Source organism: Magnolia sinica, chromosome 7 (assembly GCF_029962835.1).
Source record: "Magnolia sinica isolate HGM2019 chromosome 7, MsV1, whole genome shotgun sequence".
Taxonomy (NCBI): Eukaryota; Viridiplantae; Streptophyta; class Magnoliopsida; order Magnoliales; family Magnoliaceae; genus Magnolia; species Magnolia sinica.
The window spans coordinates 92,104,491-92,125,791 of NC_080579.1; the positions used below are offsets into that span (position 1 = coordinate 92,104,491).

Below are 21,301 nucleotides of genomic sequence, written 5' to 3' on the forward strand. Positions count from 1 at the left end.
CGAATTGTCGTCTTGTTTGGAATGAGGAAAACACCAACCAAAAGACTCATCGAACCATTTGATAAAAATGTCTGAGAAAACTCATCTCTTGCAGGGGCGTGATGGTGACCACACACGCACTTACAAATTGAACCCATGGCATGATTTTAACTCAATCGACACCGTTGGAATCGTGGACCCCACTTTGGATGGCTCATAAACCAATATTTACACTGAACTGATTCTATAAATAGGCGATCTACAGACATCTAATGGACCATTAAAATGGAAATAGTCAAGGGTCCAGATTCAACAAATAAATGTCCATTAATCAAAGTTATGTTTGTCCAATCAATCCTCCAGCGTGTCCCACAAATTGGATGGTCTAGTTTGAATTATGTGTATGCCACGTGTACAATTTCTGATATGCTCTGCTGGAGTATGAGTATCAGATAACTCCCCTTCGTTTTTTGTCCCCGACCATGTCTCCCCGGTAAACCAGCTGGTAGCCTGCAGCCCATTCTAATACCCTTCATCCAGGTGGGAATCACCCTATGAACGGGTTGGATGGCGTATAAACACCGTGATGGGCCTTAGGAAGGTTTTTCAACCGTTGGGTCCTCACGTACTAATATGTGATGGAGAAGCTGATGGACGGAGTGGATGTCACATCCGCCGTTGCGGTGGGCTCTATATCGGTTAACCCTTGGTTAAAGGAAATTCGGGCCCATTCGCCGACATGGTCAGTAGTGGACGGAAACGGATTGGCTACTCCCCCTGCCACCAGCCCCGTGGCTGGTGGTCAGTGCTCTGCGGGCCCCACCATAATGTATGTGTTTCATCCATTCCGTTCATTCATTTTTACAGATTATTTTAGGACTTTACACCAAAAATTATAGGGATATAAATCTCAGGTGGACCGCACCACAGGAAAATAATATGGATTGAATATCCACCATTAAAATCCTCCTAAGGCCAAATGTACTGTTTATTTGACATCCAATCTGTTGATTAGGTCATACAGTCCCAGATGAAGGGAAAAAACAAAGATCAGCTTGATCCAAAACTTTTATGGCCCCCGAAAAGTTTTTAATGGTCTACGCTCATTCAACACTGTTTCCTGTAATGTGGTCCACTTGAGATTGGTATATATCTCATTTATTTTTCATAATATAAAATGATCTGAAAAAATAGATGGACAGCATGGATGAAACACTTAAATCATGATGGGGCCCACAGAGCACCGACCACCAGCCATTGGCTGGTGGCAGGGGAGTACCCAATCCGTTTCCGTAGTGGACATGGATTCGTTAGTCGCAAGAACCGATTTGCTATAACCAGGCAACTAGCCAATGGCTAGTGGTCGGTGTTCCGTGGGCCCCACAATGATGCATGTGTTTCATCCATGCCGTTCATCTATTTTTCTAGGGCTCATACCATAAAATGACCTACAGTGTTAATTGAACATTGACAATTAATTTTTTTTGCGGGACATAAAAGTTTTGGATCAAGCTGATCTTTTTTTTTTTGTCCCTTTATCTAGGTATGTATGACCTAATCAACAGATTGGATGTCAAATAAACAGTGTTAAATAAACAGTACAATGGGCCTTAGGAAGATTTTAATGGTGGATATCTAATCACTATTGTTTTCCAGTGGTGTGGTCCAACTGAGATTCATGTCTCTCTCATTTTTTACATCAAGCCTTAAAATGATCTTTAAAAATAGATGAATGACATGGATAGAAGACACGATTCATAGTGGGGCCCACAGAGCACCGACCACTAGCCACCGGGCTAGTCGCAGGGGGAGTAGCCAATGCGTTTCCGTTAGTGACTCAGTACTGATTGGTGCAGTGGGCCCCACCGTGATGTATGTGTTTTATACCTCTGCCCATTAGCTTTTTCAGCTCCTTTTAGGTATAAGCTCAAAAAAATGAGATAGATTCAACTCTGAGGTGGACCATACCACAGCAAACAGCCGTGATTAAATGCGCACCTACAAAATCTCCAGGGCCAGCTTTCCTACTGTTTATCTGCTCAAGAAGTTTTTAATGGTGGGCGTCTAATCACCACCACCTGAGATTTGGATCTGCCACAGTTTTAGGCTAGTGCCTTAAACTCAAAAAATAGATTAACGGCATGGGATAAGACACATACATCAGGGTTGGCCAACAGCACCGATCAGTACCGACCTCGGTACTGGTCCGAATCGTTATGTAGTGAACTAGGCCGCGTTAATCGCGACGTACCGGAAACCCAGCCGTCCCCGTTCCTAATTCCGTAATTTCGTACAAGATGAGGGGTACTCTCAAGTCCCATGCCGTTTCTGACCGAAAATTAGCTTGCAAGGAAGCTATTCTACCTGTTTTCAAGCATCAGCTCCGATCTCGAGAAAGCGGCACAGCTGCAGCAGCGGCAATGGCGATTTCAGCGGCTTGTATTTTTCTCGCTTCTTCTCTCATTCTCATCTCAGCTTCTGCAGCAGACAGCAACAGTAATCTCTCTCTCTCTCTCTCTCTCTCTCTCTCTCCGCTGCCTGCTCTGCTCTGTAGATTTGAATTTCAAGAGCTTAAAAACCCTAGTTTTTTCTGTCGTTTCATTGAAAGATTTGCAAAATGCAGCTTTCCTAATGTTGTACATATGGCGGATTATGTACTGCATTGTTCGTTTATCCACCTTTGGTTTCGGATAGGATACGCGCATCTCCGCCATTGTTGTATTAATCCAGACCTTTAAAATGTGGGCTCTGGATGATCTGAATCTGATATGCTTGTTTCTCGATTTTGATATTCTAGAGGTTGTGAGGAAGTGAAAGGTCTAGCAATTGAAGTTTCTGCATTTGATCTGTTGAAAATCTGTGCTCATCATCATCATCGTTTGCTTCAAATATGTGGAAATCTGTACGGAGTTAGAGAAATATGGACCTACAAACAGAGGAATGCACTATTTGAGAAAAGAATTAGTGCCAGGGAAATGAATATAGATTGACAGTTGAATTTAGTCATTTTCCATTTGATTTTGGATCTGTGTTTTCTCTTGCCTACTTTGCTACACTTTATAGAATGTTGGCTTTATATGGCGGTAAAAGACAGTTCAGCTCAAAGACTCTTGTTTTGGGGGCATCAAAGACTCTCACAGGTGCATGGACCAGGTGAAGGAAACGTGGTTATATTGGCCGTTGTTGGTAATAGTATAATGCATTTGGACAATACAGAGTTGCTGAATCGATGTGTTGAATGATGAGTTCCGCAGATGTCCAAAGGAGGCCTTTATGGGGAGTTGGGAATGCTTGCAGTTTGAACTACGATAACTCCTGACTAGCCGATAAGATGGAGATGGGAATCCTTCACTAGCTGGTTTTTCTTTATTTGTATCTATTCTGATCTGGGCCTTCTGTGAGTGACAAGAGGGCCATGCTCGAAGTGGGCCTGGTTTATGTAAAATTCTTACTACAATGAATACAAATAGTTAATTTAAAAAAAAAAAGTAGAATTGATTGGTTGACATGCCCCACCGAATTAGATCAGTTTCCATTTTGGTTTTGATCTGAGTACTCTGTTACCATTCTCTTGAATTTGTAGGATCTTTGGTTTTACATGGCAGTAGAAGTTCATCCCAAGATCACCTACATAGCAGTCTCCTGTGCCCAGACTAGGTGAAGGGAATGGTGTTGTATTGGCCTTGCCCTGATAATACTAATGCAGTTGGACATTGTGGGTGGATTGTTTGGCTTGGTTAAACTATGCTGCCCAAGAAGGTCAAAATAATCAGGGGGTGTAACACATTTCTCTGATAGAACTGCAATAACATATGCAGAAAAATGGAAAAAAAGTGGCTCTCAATCACAGAATATTTGTGGAACAGAATACAGACGGGAACAAACCAATCATATAAGGAAACTCGGTAGTTGAATCACAATGTACAAAAAGTTTTTAGCGAGAAACCTTTATGTCTCAAAGCTTGGCTAGGGAATAAAAACGATGAAAATTTTGAACAGCATAGAAATGCCAAAAAATTGCTAAGAAATTAGCGAGGCTGGTCCTTTATAGAGTGGAATGGTAGAAAAGGATTCATGTAGCTGACCCCAATCAGTTGGGATAAGGCTTAGATGATGATGATGGTGAAAATAATGAGGCTAAACTTAAAGCTTATGATGATCTTTATAATTGATTGGGGGCAAGAGAATGTGAGAAAGATGTTTTTTAAACTTGCAAAAATAAGAGAGAAGAAGGGTATGAACCTAGATTACATTAGATGCATTAAAAGTAATGATTGGAGGATACTAGTCGAGGACAAAGAGATAAATGAAAGGTTGAGAAGCTATTTTCAGAACTTGTTAATGACAATTACTCTGAGAGCATAGGGATAGAAGGAACCATAAGCTCAAATGAAGTCAGAGTTCATAGATGCTTCTGTAGGATTGGGATATTTGAAGTGAAAGAAGCTTTGAGAAAGATGAAAACAGTAAAGGCCTTTGGACTAGATGGTATACCAATAGAGTTTTGGAAGTGTATGGGGGATACTGGGTTAATTTATTTGACAAAGTTGTTCAACAAGATTGTAAGATCGAAGAAAATGCCAAATGAATAGATGAAAAGTACAATGGTACCTATTTAGAAGAATAAATGACATATACAGAGATGTGCTAACTGTCATGGGATTAAACTTATGAGCCATACTATGAAACTTTGGGAAAGAGTGATTGAGTAAAGACTAAGGCATGAGACAAATATATCATAAATTAGTTTGTTACATGTAAGGAGGCCCCCGGTTTGTTACATCCTAGGGAGGTCTACAACTGAAGCTATTTTCCTACTTAAACATTGATGGAGAAATGTAAGGTGTGGAGGAAGGATCTCCACATGGTCTTTATCAACTTAGAGAAGGCTTATCATAGGGTCCCTAGAGAGTTATTGGTGGGGCGTTGGAAAAGAAAGGAGTTTCAAGAGGACATTAGCATGATTAAGGATATGTATGAGGGAGTAGTAACAAATGTGAGGACCACTATTAGAGAGAAAAGTGAGTTCTCAATTACTATAGGCTTGTACCAAGGGTTGGCATTGAGTCCGTACCTTTTCGCATTGGTTATGGACAAGTTATCAAGGCATTTGCAGTAAGAGATCCCATGGTGTATGTTGTTTGTATATGACAATTTTGACTTTTGCTTCATGAGATGAGGGCGGGTGTAGACACAAAGCTGTATTTATGGAGTGGTGCTTTAGAATCTAAAGGATTTAAAATTAGTCAGACTAAAAGAGAATATATTAGTAACAGTAGGAGTGGAAATGAAGAATCAGTTAAGATTGCTGACCAAGAAGTTTCCAAAATGACCACTTTCTATATCTTGAGTTGACAATTTGTGGGAGTGAAAAAATTGAGAAGGATTTTGCACATAGAATTCAAGAGGGTTGGAAGAAATTAAGATGTGCCTTTGGAGTTTTACGTGATCATCTTGTGCCACTCAAATTGAAAGTGAAATTTTATAGGTAAGACAAAATGTTGACCAGTTAAGGAACAACATGTTCATAGGACGAGCATAATTGAAATGAGGATGTTGAGATGAGTGAGTGGCAAGACAAGGAAGGATAAAATTAGAAATGAATGCATTTGAGGGAACTTAGGAGTAGCACCATAAGTAAACTCAGATGATTTGGTCATGTGCAATGAGACCAAGTACTGCACTGGTTTTAGGAGTGAGTTGGTACTAGTTGGAGGCCCTAAAAGCTCAAGTGGAAGGCTTCAAAGGATGTGAGTAGAGGTAGTAAGAAAAGACTTGATGACCTATGGTCTGACTGAAGTTATGGCCCTTGATAGAGTGTAAGTGCAGAAAAAGCTTCGTATAGTCGAGTCCAATTAATTGGGATAAAAGGCTTAGATGATGATGATGATGTCCTTTGTTCTTGACAATTACTAGTTCTACTTACCTATCATTTCAAAGGTTTTAAATCGGTGTATCGAGTTTCATATTGTTCACTGCTGATATGGCCCCATATCACTACTGTGTTGGGTTTTCTCAGGCTGCTACAAGCCGATACAGCCGTATCATTAATGTGTTATACCAGTTGCGCGGGGCGATACATACCGGTTCTGGACTATGCTTTAAACCTTGACCATCCCGTGTTTTTCTTTTCTCTTCATTCTTACTTTGTCTTTTCAGATTTTTCAATCCTAATAAACCCCAGATTCAGTGAGTTCCCTTTACTCTTCCCTTCACTTAAGGCTTCATGAGGAAACACAAAATCTTAAGATATGGGTTTCTGAGAAACCCAAAGAAAAGCAAGTACAAAGGCAATCTGTTCCTTAGGTACTCTTGATCAAGGAATCAAACTCACTGAACCTGGGTGCATGCACCCCCTTCTGAAGCATGCACATCTCTGAAAGAATCTGTGTATGATTGATTTTGGACGGGACAAGATGAGTTGTAGCTCTTTTGGCCTCAAAGAAAGTTGCGCTCTGAAGCTGAGTTTTAAAACCTTGCTCCTCGTAAATGGTTTGGACAAGTTGTCGGGTCGTCAACTTGTCATTACTGATGATATGCTAGTGAGCTATCAGTGTGATCAAGAAGTTTAGGACAGTATCAGTTCTTCTCTAGCAAGCATTTCTTTATGTTTTGCGCCTATGACAAAGAAGTTGTAATTTAACAAAATTTCAGTAGTTGACTAGTATCTACTGCAAATTAGCTTCCTTCTTGATTGTATTTTTATTTATTTTTGTTGTTATTATTATTCGCAATAGGTGTTTGTAGTGGCAGGGATACTTTGTTAACCTGTCAACCTGTAGACTTACTAGACAATTTTAGTTTAAGGCCTATATGGATGTGTTGCAATTCAACTGATGAAATGCATTTACTGGGAAAACCATATTTCTAGTGTTTGTGAGTAGTACCGAGAAATGCCCCATTTCCACATAAATGAATTTTGCTCTTATTTCCATTTGCCTTCTTCCATAGACATCTTCTTCCACTCTTGGTATGACTGTTCTGGGGGTAGGCTGGGTACGAAGAAATGGAAGCTAGCTTTGCTCGCAGCTCTCTTGGATATCTGCGGACTGTGGAATGAGCAATGCTTCTGTAATAAGAGTCATTCAATAGGGATTCTAACTAGGGGGTTCACTTTGTTTAGGGATTGGGCTCCCTAAGTTGTTTTCGGGGTCTCTAGGGGCTGGCGCCCATGCTGGTGTAGATTTTGTAGCTAAGATAGTTTCCTTTTTTTTTTTTTTTTCCTTTTTCTTTTTCTTGGAAGATACCAATTTTATTGGAGCAGGGCCAAGAGGCCAGCATATTTACAGCATAGGAAAAAAGGTAGCTTCTTTTTTGTTTTTGTTTTTGTATAGTTTTGTTTTTCTTGGCCTTAGCCTAATAAATTTGCTTCATCTTTCAAAAATAAAAATAAAATCCTATTTCCATTTCATTATTTATTCACTGTTTACATTTCCATGGGGCCCATTTGGATGCTCCAAAAAGTTTTCATGGAAATTTAAAGCTTTTGGGAAGTACAATGAAATAAAATCTGCATAAATGGAAACAAAAAAAGATATTTGGGTGCATTGTAATTCCCATTAGAAATCCAACACAATGACCCATCATGACTTCATTTCCATTTCCAATATTTAGGAGATTCCCATGGAAGAACTGAATGGAAATGTGCTTTAATAATTTCTTTTCAGTAAGGTTGGGCTTGCTTCATGAGAACCAATAAGGGTAGTGTAGAAATCTCAACCGACTACAGATTGACCGATCGGACCAGATAAGGAGGGTTACTTCTCACAAGGAACCATAACCATTAGATTAGACTAGACATGTCCCTAACCTAATTTGAGCTAAAAGCCCTAAAATCTTTGACTTTTGACCCATGCCACGTGTCATGCATTTTTCTTTTTGTACCATGTGTCATCCTTTGTCTTTTTGCGCATTAAGTCTCTTATCTCATTTTCTTTCATCTCTTATGGGAAATGCATGTGGCACCCTTATAACTTTACCCTTAAAGATCTCCAAAATTACCATACAAACTTATTTGAAGATCTAATGAGAGAATGTTATGTGTTCTCAAGCTCACAACAACTAATCACAATAAGCCATGTGCATTTTCGCCGATCACCTACTCACAAATAACTAAAATGCCAATCACTTACCATTTTATCAATTCACTGACAAATTTCACCAAAGTTACATAGTTCACCACTTTAACCACCCCCAACCACTCTATGAGAGAATGCAATGCGTCTCCAAGCTCTAAGAACCAATAACAACAAACAATGTTCATTTTTACCCTACCTACCCACAAATAACCAAAATACCACAATCCTCACCTATCGATGGCCCTTCCCTCTCTCATTTCTAAAAACATGCTTTTCCCGCAATGTTATGAGGTCCAATTAAAAGTCATGAGGATCGTTATGCAAGAATGCAAGTGGTGATCGTTACTCTCGGCTTACAAAGATAGACAATACACATTGGAAAAGAGAAATGGACTAGAACCCAAACAATCCCAAAATTTTCAAATTTCACGTTTCTAAGTTACTCTTGGAGGACAAAAATTTGATTCCGACAAATCTATCCCCAGTGGAGTCACCAATTTGTGGAATAGAGGTAGACTCGATGGTAGGATGCAACAGAAAGATGAAGAGTTTGAAGAGTTGACTCTTGCAAAAAATCTCAAAATCTATGACAGGTTGGACACCGTAGAACCACGATGACCTAAGGGTCAAGATAGACGATTTGGATTAAATGAACTCCACATGGTCCACGTCTGCAGACTCCTAGTAAGGGCCTCAGTTATGAGGAAGGTGTTAGGCACCCTCATTCGCGTGGACAAATGTACGATCTCTACTCAATAGAATTTGAGATTATAAGGATTTTAGCTGTAAATTATTGCTTAAAATAAATTAATAAATAAAGCAATAAATAAAATAGAGGTACAAGTAGGGGGTTATATGAGAGAGGAAATTTAACAATGCAATAAAGTAAAGTAACGTAAATAAAAGTAGTAAGTTATCAAAATAATTGAGAGTCTAAAGATGCGGTCGGAGATGAAAAAACTGTGACACTACTCGTTGAGAAAGAAGATAATTGGAGCTCTTAAATCTCCAACCCCAATCCTTGAATATTTTCGATCAGAACAATGGGAGACCTTGATATAGATATGAGCCAGAGAAGGAAGAACCTCAAAACTTCTTATGCAGGACCGATGCATGAACTAAGTAACTTGTGAGATCAAATAACCGAATTAAGATATTTAACACAAAAACACAAACGTCGTTATATTCATCACAAATATCATGAAAATCAAAAGAAAATTATGCGTAATCCTGGCCTAAGCTACGAATATTGTAACATAAGATCATTAAATAAAACGAAACTAGGATCTAATGGATGTAGGGACATCTAATTAGCATAGGGTATAGTCTATTTTAAAATAGGAAACCTAATACATCCTAGGGTGAAAATTAGGGTTTGGGTAATTTAGGGAAAGTTAGGGATTTTAGGTTTAGGGTTTGGATTTCGAGGATGGAGGAATGAGGTTTTGATATAATGACGGTGGAAAGCCAAAAGGGGTAGGTGGGATTCACACGTGTGGCCGTACGGTCTCATGTGTGGCGTGGGAGGATGGGTTTAGGGCGGTTAGGGTTTGGTTTGTGGATGTCTATGGAAAGTTGGGTTTTGGAGAAACAAAGATTTGAGATAAGAGAATTAAGAACTTGAAGAGAATACCTAGATGGGGAAGAAAAGAGAAGATGGTGTGGTGATAGATGGAGACCTCGTACCTCCGTTAATGAAGATTAGCCTCGCACCAATTTTCCTTCCAAATCGCATGGAAGTATCTTCAAATCGCATGAAGATGGGAGAAGAAAGCAAGAGCTTTTCTCTCATTTTTAAAAAAATAAAAATAAATCACGAATTCAATGAGGGAGAGGTCACACGCCCTCCTCTTTTTATAGATCCAAGAAGTTTCGAAAATTACAAAAATGCCTCTGTCTTGTGAACTTTAACGAAAATAACCCTAGTCTAAATAAAATCAACTAAAACACTCATAATGTGTCCAAATATAAAATAATAAAAAACTAAATTCTAAAATATGATAAAGTCTAAAACTAATGTAGACGATCAGCGATCGATGACCCGATCATGTGATCTATGCGATCCAATGGCTTGATCGTCGCGTCCCTCCGATCAAACGCTTTGGATCACTTCATAAAGCAGCCCATGTGCATGTCCCCAGTGTGGGGTCTTCCAGATGCTCGCACATGCACATGGAGTCTTCAACACGATCACATGTACTCACTTAGCCACATGAAAATCGGCGCAGCCTGCTTCCTCCTCTGATATGTACGTAATGGTGTATGTGACATGATGTCTTCATCACCACCTTAATGCTTCCTCAAGATATGGAAGATGGTTGGAGTTCTTCAATCCCAATCTTACTCTTGACCCTACTCATAAGGGTATGGGAGTAGAATGACGAGGCTAAGGCTAGGGATATTTAAGAGTATGAGAAGAAATGAGCTAGGATGACAATTAAGGCACTTAAGGCTTCTTCACCAAGGCTTTTTATTGGAAATGAGAAGGGGCATTTCTGGCGAGGAGAGTAGCATTTTGGCTATTTTTGGGTAGGTGATGGGCAAAAATGTACATGACTTGTTGTAGTTGGTTCTTAGGAGCTTGGGGATACATGGTATTTTCTCATTTGATGGTTGGTGGTTGGAGTAGTAGGCTTTGTAACTTTGGTGAAGTTTATGTGTGAATTGGTAGAGAATGGTAGATAAGTGACATTTTGCTCATTTGTGGGTAGGCGAGGGGAAAAAATGCACATGACTTATTGTGATTGGTTCTTGGGAGCTTGGAGACACATGACATACTATCATTGGATTTTGAGGTAGGTTTGCAAGGTAATTTTGAGGACTTTTAAGGAAAAAGTTATATGAGTGCCACATATCATTTTCTCACAGGGGATACAAAAAGACAAAAGAGATTTAATGCATAAAAAGACAAAGGATGACACATGGCATAAAAAGATAAAATGGGTGACACATGATATGGGTAAAATGGTTAAAGATTTTGGACTCTTGACTCAAATTGGGTTAGAACATGTCTAACCTAATTTAATGGTATGATTTCTTGTGAGAAGTTGCCCTTTTGATATGATCCGATTGGTTGATCCATTATTAGGTGAGATGTCTATCTATGCCCCTCTTTAAAGAGATTGCGTGTGACTGAATGCCAAAGCGTCAAACACTCCACTATTTAAATATTGTCTTGAAATGCATTGAGACATTTTAGTTGAAGTGTTTGTGTCAGTTGTACGTTTAGCAAAGTACAACTTGTGTGCTTTTGGGGATGAGAAGAATGAGGTAGTTGGCTTGTGCATTTTGCAGATTTATGGGAATCCAACTACAACTCAATGGAGATGGAAAGGCTTAACAGATGCCTTTTGTTTTTTACAATCGCATTAGGCTCATTTGCAATCTTGAGCGATGCGATGATTGGCTGTTGCATGAGTTATCTTTTCTTTTATGAACCCCCAATTTGAACACTTATGTGAATGCCTTAGCTAAAATCTGGCTTTGCTTGGCAGCTTGAATATTGTATTTCTAAAGGTGCAATCGAATTGACATTTGTAGTTGATGTCGACTACACCATATTACTTAAGAATTCGGGAAAACTAAATTCTAGTTAATGTTGCACTACCATCTATCAGGGAGTATGGAAGACTAAGTACCTCGAACAACGTGCACGTATATTTGAGGAGAATAATTTTGTTTTTGAAAGTTTATTTTTGGGGTGCCTTGTTGAGAGAGCTCCATTGGGGAGTCCAAGGACATTTTTGAAAATTTTTTGGCAGTTTTTCAAAATTTCTATTTCTTTTTTAAAGGATATTAGTAGCTTCACTAGGGATCATATATTTATTCTTAGTAATATACATATACATTTATTTGCACATATTTATCATTGTTATTATTATTTATTCATCATTACTATTATTATTTAATTATTTTTTATTCCGGCGGAATTTTTGCCCATCCACGTGGTAGTGGGAATCTTTGTTTGGATCCGAGGTCTGAATCGTGTTTCGTCATTTGGACTTGTGTCAGGCGCAAAAATGCACCTGCATGATTCTCTTAAAATGTGCGTTAGGCATGGAGTTTGTCACTCACCAAAATGAGACTAGTCTCATTAAATGGAGCCCTAACACCTATTTAGATTAGCTCCAGATGCTTTGCACGTAAACGTAGCCTTCTGTCTATTCAGTAGGACTTAACAAAAGTCCTTGCACTATGCGCAGAGCTCCTTGTGCCCGTCTGCCATGGTACATGTGCTAATGCCTAAATGCCAAGCTCTTTGCCTCTTCTATGACAAGCATTGGTCTACCCGGTTTCTAAGATTCCATGGTATTGAGCTCCTCTCGTCTAATGGGAGGTTGCCGTGTTCACAACCGTGTAACAAACTTTTGAAAGGAAATCAAGACCCCATGGACTATAAATACTTTTTAATGCATCATTTGTGGGGATATTTTTTTCCTTTTGACTCCCAAGACTTCAAACACCGACGTTCATCTCTTAGTTGAGGTGAGCTTCACTAGTCTGAAAGCTCCCACTTCCACTAGGAAGGCTTTGCACTAGAGGTGTGGACCTCCTAGGGGAAGCCTAAGCTCCAGGCGTTAGACTTCCCAGGGATAAGGCTCTACACCCAGGCATTAGACTTCCCTAGGATAGGGCTCTACACTTAGGCGTAGACTTATTGTAGCTTCTGTGCCAAGTGCAGAGCACCATTCTTTTGGCCAATGTTCAAGGACAACAGGCACTATGTTTTTTATATCAACTTGACGTTCTACGTCGGGTGGAGACTTCTAAGCACTAGGTGCTCGAGACCTTGTCGATAGTCACTACGCTGCAGTTTGATGCATTTTTCATAATCTTGGGCATATGAGGCCCCTATCAATGCTAGAATGATCATGCTTCTGTATGCCCCAAGGCTACATGGCTATCTATTTAAAGCCGATGCCTTTTAAGATACATGATATGCATCATTTGCTAGTATCCCAACGGTGAGTTGGTTATATGAGCTGCCTACACGCTGAAGGCTATTGTACCTCAACCTGATCGATGAATTGGACACTTTGAAGATGAAGGACCGTAGATTATGATTTTATGCATCCATTACATAAGCTACTTTGTGATATGTAACAAAGACTAGTTTTCTTTCGTTTTTACCTTCTAATCAAGGGGTTTTCCCCCAGGGAATGTAATTAACAACCTATACCAGACCATGGCCTGGAATGTATGTCATTTCCCAAATCAATAAAAGCCTTTCAACATGGCTATTTGGGTGCATATGGTTTATATTGGAGTTAATAATATCAAACCCCATCATGAGTTACACATTTGTGTTGAATAGTGCGGTTTCTACACAGTTCAAGCCATGGTCTAGTCTGTTGCATGCACTGCCATTCCTCTCTTCATCTTCACCATTTTCTCTCAATTTTTATTCATTCTTCATCATCTCATTCTCCTTCAATCCTATCTTCAATCCTCTCTCCAATCTTCTTCTTTCAAGTCCCTTTGATTCTCCCTCTTAGCTTCCATTATCGCTATTGGAGATCTGATTGAAGGTGTCTTTTCTTATTTCCTTATTTTGACTTGCAAGCTTTTCATGAGATTTGGTGACTCCTCCCGCAACTTGCCTACTCAGGGTTGGATTGTGGTGCATGCTTCTTCCGTGGTAATGTGCAGTCCTTGCATGCATGTGAATTATGCCCGTGAAATGACTCATTTTAGAAATGGGATTGCAATTCCTTGTGTTGTATTGTGCGCCATGGGAGCCAGGGCCTACGTAGGTGAAAGTAGGTTGTTTGCGATTTTTGCCCCTTGCACAGACCCACCTTCTTATGTTGTTTTGGCCTTCATATTGTGGATAAGCTTAAATTACTTGTTGTGCCCACGTTTAACTTTTTTGATCTTCATGCCTTCTCATTTATTGCTTGCATGTTATGTTGTGGAGAGGGAATGAGGCAGCGAGTGCTTCTTCGAGGTATGCCGACTCATCTTGGTGGGCTTCTGAGTAATCATTCTGTTAGTCAAAAGGCTATGGGTCTTTGGGGATTTGCAACTCATCATTAATCAGACAAATGGTGATCGGAAGACCAAAGATAAGGAGCTGATCCCATACCAAAGATGATAAGGGCTCCATGGATAGCTCTCCAAATAACTTAGAAGCTTGTTCAAATGAGCAGGCATGTCTTGAAGAAGCACTCACCATCTCTTTTCCTTTTTGTGACATGACAACTTGCAAGCACCAAATGATAAGGCATCAAGATCAAATAAGTTAAGTCTAGGCACAAAAAGACCGCCCCCCGAAAAAAATAAAAATAAAAATAAAAATCTTTAGTGCATGCAAGTTAGGAAAGAAAATAGGAGAAGACGTCTTCAATAGCGGTAATAGAAGCTATAAGGGAGTATGAAAAGGGACTTAAAAGAAGCTTGGAGAGAGAATGGAAGATGGGATTGAAGTAGAATGAGATAATGAAGAAAAATCGAGAAGAAAAGAATGAAGATGAAGCAAGAGATTGAACCATGGGGTGATTGGCATGAAAATCGAGCAACCACACGCATTTCAAGAGAATTGTGCAGGCGTGGAAATTATACCTGAGACACATATGTATGGCATAACGGGGTTCCGACCGTAGATCTAGTAGAGATTGCTGTTACCACGTGGACAGGCGGAAATTCAATTTCCACCTTAAAAAAGTAATAATAGTAATGACGCTATAAGGGAGTGTGAAAAGGGACTTAAGAGAAGCTTGGAGAGAGGATGGAAGATGGGATTGAAGGAGAATGAGATAATGAAGAAAAATTGAAAAGAAAAGAATGAAGATGAAGCAAGAGATTGAACCATGGGGTGATTGGCATGAAAACCAAGCGACCACATACGTTTCAAGAGAATTGTGCAGGTGTGGAAATTATACTTGACACACATATGGATGACGTAATACGGTTCTGACCGTAGATCTAGCAGAGATTGCTGTTACCACGTGGACAAGCTGAAATTCAATTTCCACCTAAAAAAAAAAGTAGTAATAGTAATGATGAATGATATTAAATATATATATATATATCATATATGTAAATAAATGTATAATAATGATTAAAAAAAATGTACGTATTAGTATGTGGTAAGTATACGTATACGATCCCCAGTGGAGTGACTTGTATCCTAAGAAGAAAAGAAAAAAAAAAAAAAGAGATTGAAAAACCATAAATTTTTTCCTAAAAGAAGGTCTTTAGAATCTTGAGTGGAGCTCTCTTAAACGGGGTACATTGAAAATAAACTTTAAAAAATATTCTTCTTAGAAATGTGCACACGTTGTTCGAGGCACTAAGGAGTCTTCCATACACCACGGTGGATGGCAACATAACATTAACTTGAATTTAGTTTTTTCTAAAATCTTAAGCAATGTGGTGCGATTGGTCTAGACTACTAATGTTAATCCGATCGCACCCTTTGAAATACAATATTCATTCAAGTTGTTAAGCTACGTTGTATTTTGCCTAGGGCATTTGCAAAAGTGTACAAGTCAAAGTTTCAAACAATGAAAGATAACTTATGAAACAACCAATTATTGCATTGCTTGAGCTTGCAGATGGATCCAGTGTGATTGTAAAAAGTGGAGGGCATCTACTAAACGTTTCCCGTAAGGCCATAAAATGAGCAGGGTGACTACCTCATTTTTCTCATCTTTGGAAGCACAATCTATACTTTGTTGAATATACAATTGATACAAACACTGAAGTCAAAATGTCTCAACTCATTTAGCGACATGATCGGAATGGTGAGGTGTCTAATGCTTTCGCACTAGGTTGCATGCAACCTCTCCCAAAGATGGGTATTTGTAGACATCTCACTCAACAATGGATCGACCAATCACGCAAGATCAGGAAGGCCACTTCTTACAAGGAATCATACCAACTAGAATAAACTAGACATATCCTTGATCCAATATGAGCTAAAAGCTCCAATTTTTTTTTGACCTTTTGATTCGTGCCACCCATTTGTCTTTTTGTGCCATGTGTCGTCCTTTTTCTTTTTATGCATTAAGTCTCTTTTATCTTCTTCTTCTTCTTTTTTCTTTTTAAAAAATGACATGTGATAGTGCCACTTGTATAACTTCACTTTTAAAGGTCTTCAAAATTAACACACAACTTTACCTCAAGATCCAATGAGAGAATGCCATGTGTCCCCAAGTTCTTAAGAATTAATAACAACAAACCATGCTCATTTTTGCTTCTCACCTACCTACAAATCACCAAAATGCCACTCACCTACTATTCTCTACTAATTCACTTATAAACTTCACCAAAATTACAAAGCCTATCACTTCAACCACCACTAGCTACTAAATGAGAGAATGTCTCGTGTCCCATGCTCTAAAATACCAATCACTATAAGCCCTGTGCATTTTTACCCCTCACCCATCCATATATAACTAAAACGCCACTCTCTTCACCTATAAATGCCTCTTCCGTCGCTCATTTCCAACAACAAGCCTTTGTGAGAAAACCTTGAGTATGAGTGAGTAGCATCCTTACTCCCTCTTAACTCCTCCTTAGTCTTCATCGTAGCCTCTCTCCTTTCATACCCTTGGCCATCCTTATCTTTAGCCTTGTCGCTTACACCCATACCCTTGTGAGTAGTGTTTGGATTAAAGAGCTCTAACCATCTTTCATAGCTTGAGGAAGCACTGAGGTGGTTCCGTGGCTTGAGGAAGTGTTGAGGTTCTTCCTTCTCCGGCTCATTTATCTATCAAGGCCCTTTGTCGTTCTGATCGAATATATTTACAGAGAAGGTTGGTGATTTAAGAGCTCTGATCATCTTCTTTCCAAATGGTAGTGTCAAAGTTCTTTCCTCTTCGCCCACATCGTTAGGCCCTTGGTTAATCTGACGGCCTGCTTACTACTTTTATTTATGTTGCTTTACTTTATTGTAATGCTACATCTCCTCTCTCATGCACCTCCTTGCTTTTACTTTGATTTTATTTATCAATTTATTTTAAGCAACAATCTAGAGCTAAAATCCCTATAATGCCAAATCCCATGGAGGCCGTACGTTTATATGGGTGGAGAAGGGTGCGTAATATCTTCCTTCCTTGTAACTGCGGTCCTTACTCAAGAGTCATTGGACATAGACCATGTAGAGTTCGTTCAATCCAAACCGTCTATCTCAACCCTTGGGCCATCGTGGTTGTATAGTGTCAAGCCTGTCGTAGATTTCAAGATCTTTAGCTAGTGGCGACTTAAACTCTTCACCTTTCCGATGCAAGCTAGTGGCAGGTCTATCCGAGGTATGCCAAAACAGTTACGTAAACCGTTATGTGTTACCGGGTGAAACGGTTGTAGTGGCTGTTACAGAAAAAATGGCCCATAACAGGGCTGAAACAGTTTTTGTTTATTCATGTAAATGAATTTCATTCATATTTCCATTTCATTGTTTATTTGCCATTTACAATTCCACTTAGGTCTGGCTCATTTGCATGTTCCAAAAAGTTTTCGTGGAAATGGAGAGTTTTTGTAAGTATAATTTTAATAAAATCTGCAGAAATGGAAATGGAAAAAAGCTATTTGCCTGCATTTTCATTTCCATTAGAAATCCAACACAACGACCTATCATAACTGCATTTCCATTTCCAATGTTTGGGAGATTCTCATTGGAAGAGCTGAAATGCTGATGTACTTTAATAATTTCTTCTAAAAAAAGGTTGGGCTTGCTTCATAAGAACAAACACGGGTAGATGGGTTGGGCTTCTTGAGATGGAAATGGAAAACAATGGATGCTGTTTAAAAATGCCCATGCCAAAAAAGAAGAAGAAGAATAAGTGGAAATGAGAATGAAATCCATTTATGTGGAAATGGGATGTTTCTTGCAATTCCCAAACACTAGAAATACGGTGTTTCCACATAAATGCATTTCATCAGTTCCATTTAACACATCCAAACAGGCCCTTGAACTTAAAACACACTGTTTTTCATTTCCATCTTGGGAATTAGCACCGATGTCATGGAAATGCTCCCAAACAGCTTTTCTTCCCCCCCCCCCCCCCTTCCATTTGTAATTATTCCATTTTATTCGTATTTTCCAAAAGCTTTGCATTTCCACAAAAACTTTTCTGTCCAATGCTAATGTTGCTAATATACTCTGCTGATATGGAGCTTGCATACTTTTTAATGTACCAGCATTTGTACGATCACTGGCAAGTACAAAACTACTGGCATTCTGTAATAGAACAGGAATAGTCTGTTCACATATTACTACATTTATAGAACATGAGACTATTGGTAATTCCATACTATTTATAACTAGAAGTATAATATAGTGGTAGTGCCGCTACATACTCATATGGTATTTATAATATGGTAATTTGGAACTGATACTGTATAGTGCTAAAGGTATGCGATTCTAATACCAACACCACACTAATAGTATAATGTCACTAATTAGTAGGATCTTCACATCTCACCATTTGACAACTGCTATCCGTGTGATGTGAGAAGGCTGAGTGGGAGGGTTGTTCTTTAAATATAAAAATTAGGTATAGGCATAGATATTTAACATAGTTAGGGTTGTTCTTTAAATATAAAAATTAGGGATAGGCATAGATATTTAACATAGTTAGGGTTGTTCTTTAAATATAAAAATTAGGGATAGGCATAGATATTTAACATAGTTAAGTATTATAAAATACAAATGCTATGATCAAACCACTCAATTGTCCCCCATTAAGTTCATCTTTACCTGTAGCAAAGAACAATGACACGGATTGTTTCAATTACCTCCCTCCCCATTTACATTTTAACTAATCTGAGTCACCTCAAGTTGTGTTGAGTTGACAAGTCATCCAGAGTTGGGATTGAGTCAGACCCAGGACTGAGTTTCCCAGTGACTCAGCCCAAAATCTTGTTAGCCAAGTTGACTTGGCTGTGTTTCAATTACCTCCCTCTGCATTTATGTTTTAATTAATCTTCAAGTCACCATAAGTAGTGTCGAGTTGATAAGTCATCCAGAGTTGGGATTGAGTCAGACCCAGGACCGAGTTTCCCAGTGACTTGGCCCAAAATCCTGTCAGCCAAGTTGACTTGGCTGAGTTTTGAGTCGACCCAGCGAGTTTTAGAACTATGGTACATATCACATCCAATCGTTTAAGCCATGAGTTTAGGGGTGTCAATGGGCCGGGCCTGGGCCTGAAAAATAGAATTTTGAATAGGCCCGGCCTGACGTCCCGTCCTGAAACAGTTCAAAATCCGAGCCAAGACCTACCCCCGGGCTGGCCTGTTGACAGCCCTACATGAATTGCTGTACTCTTTATGGTAAATTTTGCTGTACATGTACAAAGCTTCCACCATGCGATTAACAGCTGCCAGTGATATGGTGGAGGCGTGAATCCTATAACAAATTTTTTTTTTTTCTTTGGTTTTCTTGTATGGGTGTTTGTGTGAGTTTCTAAAGAATTTCCCATCCTTGGGAAAACAAAAAATCTGAAACAGATAATCCAGCTGATGAGCTTGTGAACGCAATCATCAACAACCGCACTGCCCACAAATCATCTCGCCTTGTTGACAGCCCTGGCCTCGCCTGCATTGCGTTGCAGTACATAAAAGCTTACCAAGGCAAGTGCGATGAGGTAAGTAACAAGAAGCCGGCTGACAGAGACTTTGTGGAGACCTTCGCACCCAATTGCGGTGTCCAGGCATCGACGCTTGCCCCCATTACAGGCCGGCTGCTGGGTTGCCAATCAAAATATGTCCGCGCCTCCCAAGCATTTTCTGATCTTCTGATCCAGGACAACAAGAGCTTGGAGATTCTGTACAGCAAGAATCACACGCAAGTGGGTGCAGCCGTAAGCGGCACCGATGGTGGGTCCCCGTATTTCTGGTGCGTGCTGTTCAGCAGTGGCAAGCCCAACAGCACATTCATCTTGGATGGTGGGGAGGCGAAGAGTCAGCGACCTGGATGCTTCAGCGGCACTAATGAGACATGCAGTGGTGCCAGTGGGCCCCAACACCATCTTCTGTGGCCGTCCACTGCAGGAATTTTGATTGTCATGGCTTACGCCTTTGGCTTGTGAGCATGTCGCACCATTCGCTTATTGCGTTTTTTGCCGTTTCAGCTGCATTGGCTTCTCGGCACCACCTTGATTGATTTGTATCTGTTGTTTTTGTAAGCTGTTTTGGGTCAGGAGTGAGAGAACATTGCTTTATTCAAGGGGGAGGAATGATCATATGCAACCCCCTGCAATGCTGTGTTGTATGTGCTGGACATAGGTTGCGCAGAAGGTGGGCCTCATCATGAAGATCCCCTGCTGCAAGAAAGAGGTCAATCCACTGTTCAGGTTAGCCACATCTGTACATTGAGTGAGATTGTCAGTCGTTCAACGCTTTCAATGGTGTGATCCATCGAATGAGTGGACTGGCCTGATTTTCATGATGTAGCCTGCCTTTCGCACAAGTGTACCCGACACATGCCGCATGATGGCAGGAAAATGATGCCGCATGTGGGGGGGCTGTATGTGAAAATTCTTAGTTGGAGGGGTTGTATCTGTTGTTGTATTCTTTTTGTTCAACTTCAATCGTTCAGTCATCTTTCATTTTTTTGGTCCTCCCCCATTTGCTTGGAATCGGCTTCGGTAGGGATTTCTCCAGTAATGATCTTGGTACTGGTTGGTGCTGCAAAAGCTCGGCAGGCCCAACATGATGTATGTGTCTTATCCACGCCCGTCCATTCTCATTTTGCGGGCTCATTTTAAGGCATGAGCCTAAAAATTAGCTAGTTCCAAATCTAATGTGGACTACCCCCAGGAACAGTGGTGATTGAACGCTCACTGTTAAAAACTTATTGGGGGCCACAAGTTTTCGATCAAGCTGATATTTGTGTTTTCCCTTCATCCAAGTCTGTCCTGGGAAGTTTTTAATGTGCGTTCAATCACGTTCAATCACCATTGTTTCCTATGGTGTGGTCCACCTGAAATTCGGATCTGTCTCATTTTTGGGCCCATGTTGTAAAATGATTGGAAACAATGGATGGACGGCGTGGATAAAACACATACATAATGGTGGGGGCCACAGCGTTTTCTAGCAGACCAAATAGGAGTCCCATTTGCTTATGCTATTTTCTCCAACAGGAAAATGTAGGAGCATCATGGTTGGGCCCACCGACATGGCCTTATCGTGATCAGGATCGTTCATACACGGGCCTCACTATGGATTGGCCTTGGCCCAAAAGTTGATCTGGTTGGATCTGATCAGTGGTTAAGAATGATTCTGATTGTGTGTGCATGTTT

At 39.9% G+C, this 21,301-nt stretch overlaps 1 protein-coding gene across 1 annotated transcript; it reads left to right on the plus strand.

Annotated features, from left to right (window-relative positions):
* The first annotated feature begins 2,276 nt into the window (after window positions 1–2,276).
* LOC131250713 (uncharacterized) lies at window positions 2,277–20,622 on the plus strand. Its single transcript, XM_058250992.1, has 2 exons — window positions 2,277–2,475; window positions 19,509–20,622. Exons 1-2 carry the CDS (start codon window positions 2,277–2,279, stop codon window positions 20,087–20,089), a joined length of 780 nt encoding a protein of 259 aa, XP_058106975.1. The 3' UTR covers window positions 20,090–20,622.
* The last annotated feature ends 679 nt before the right edge of the window (window positions 20,623–21,301 follow it).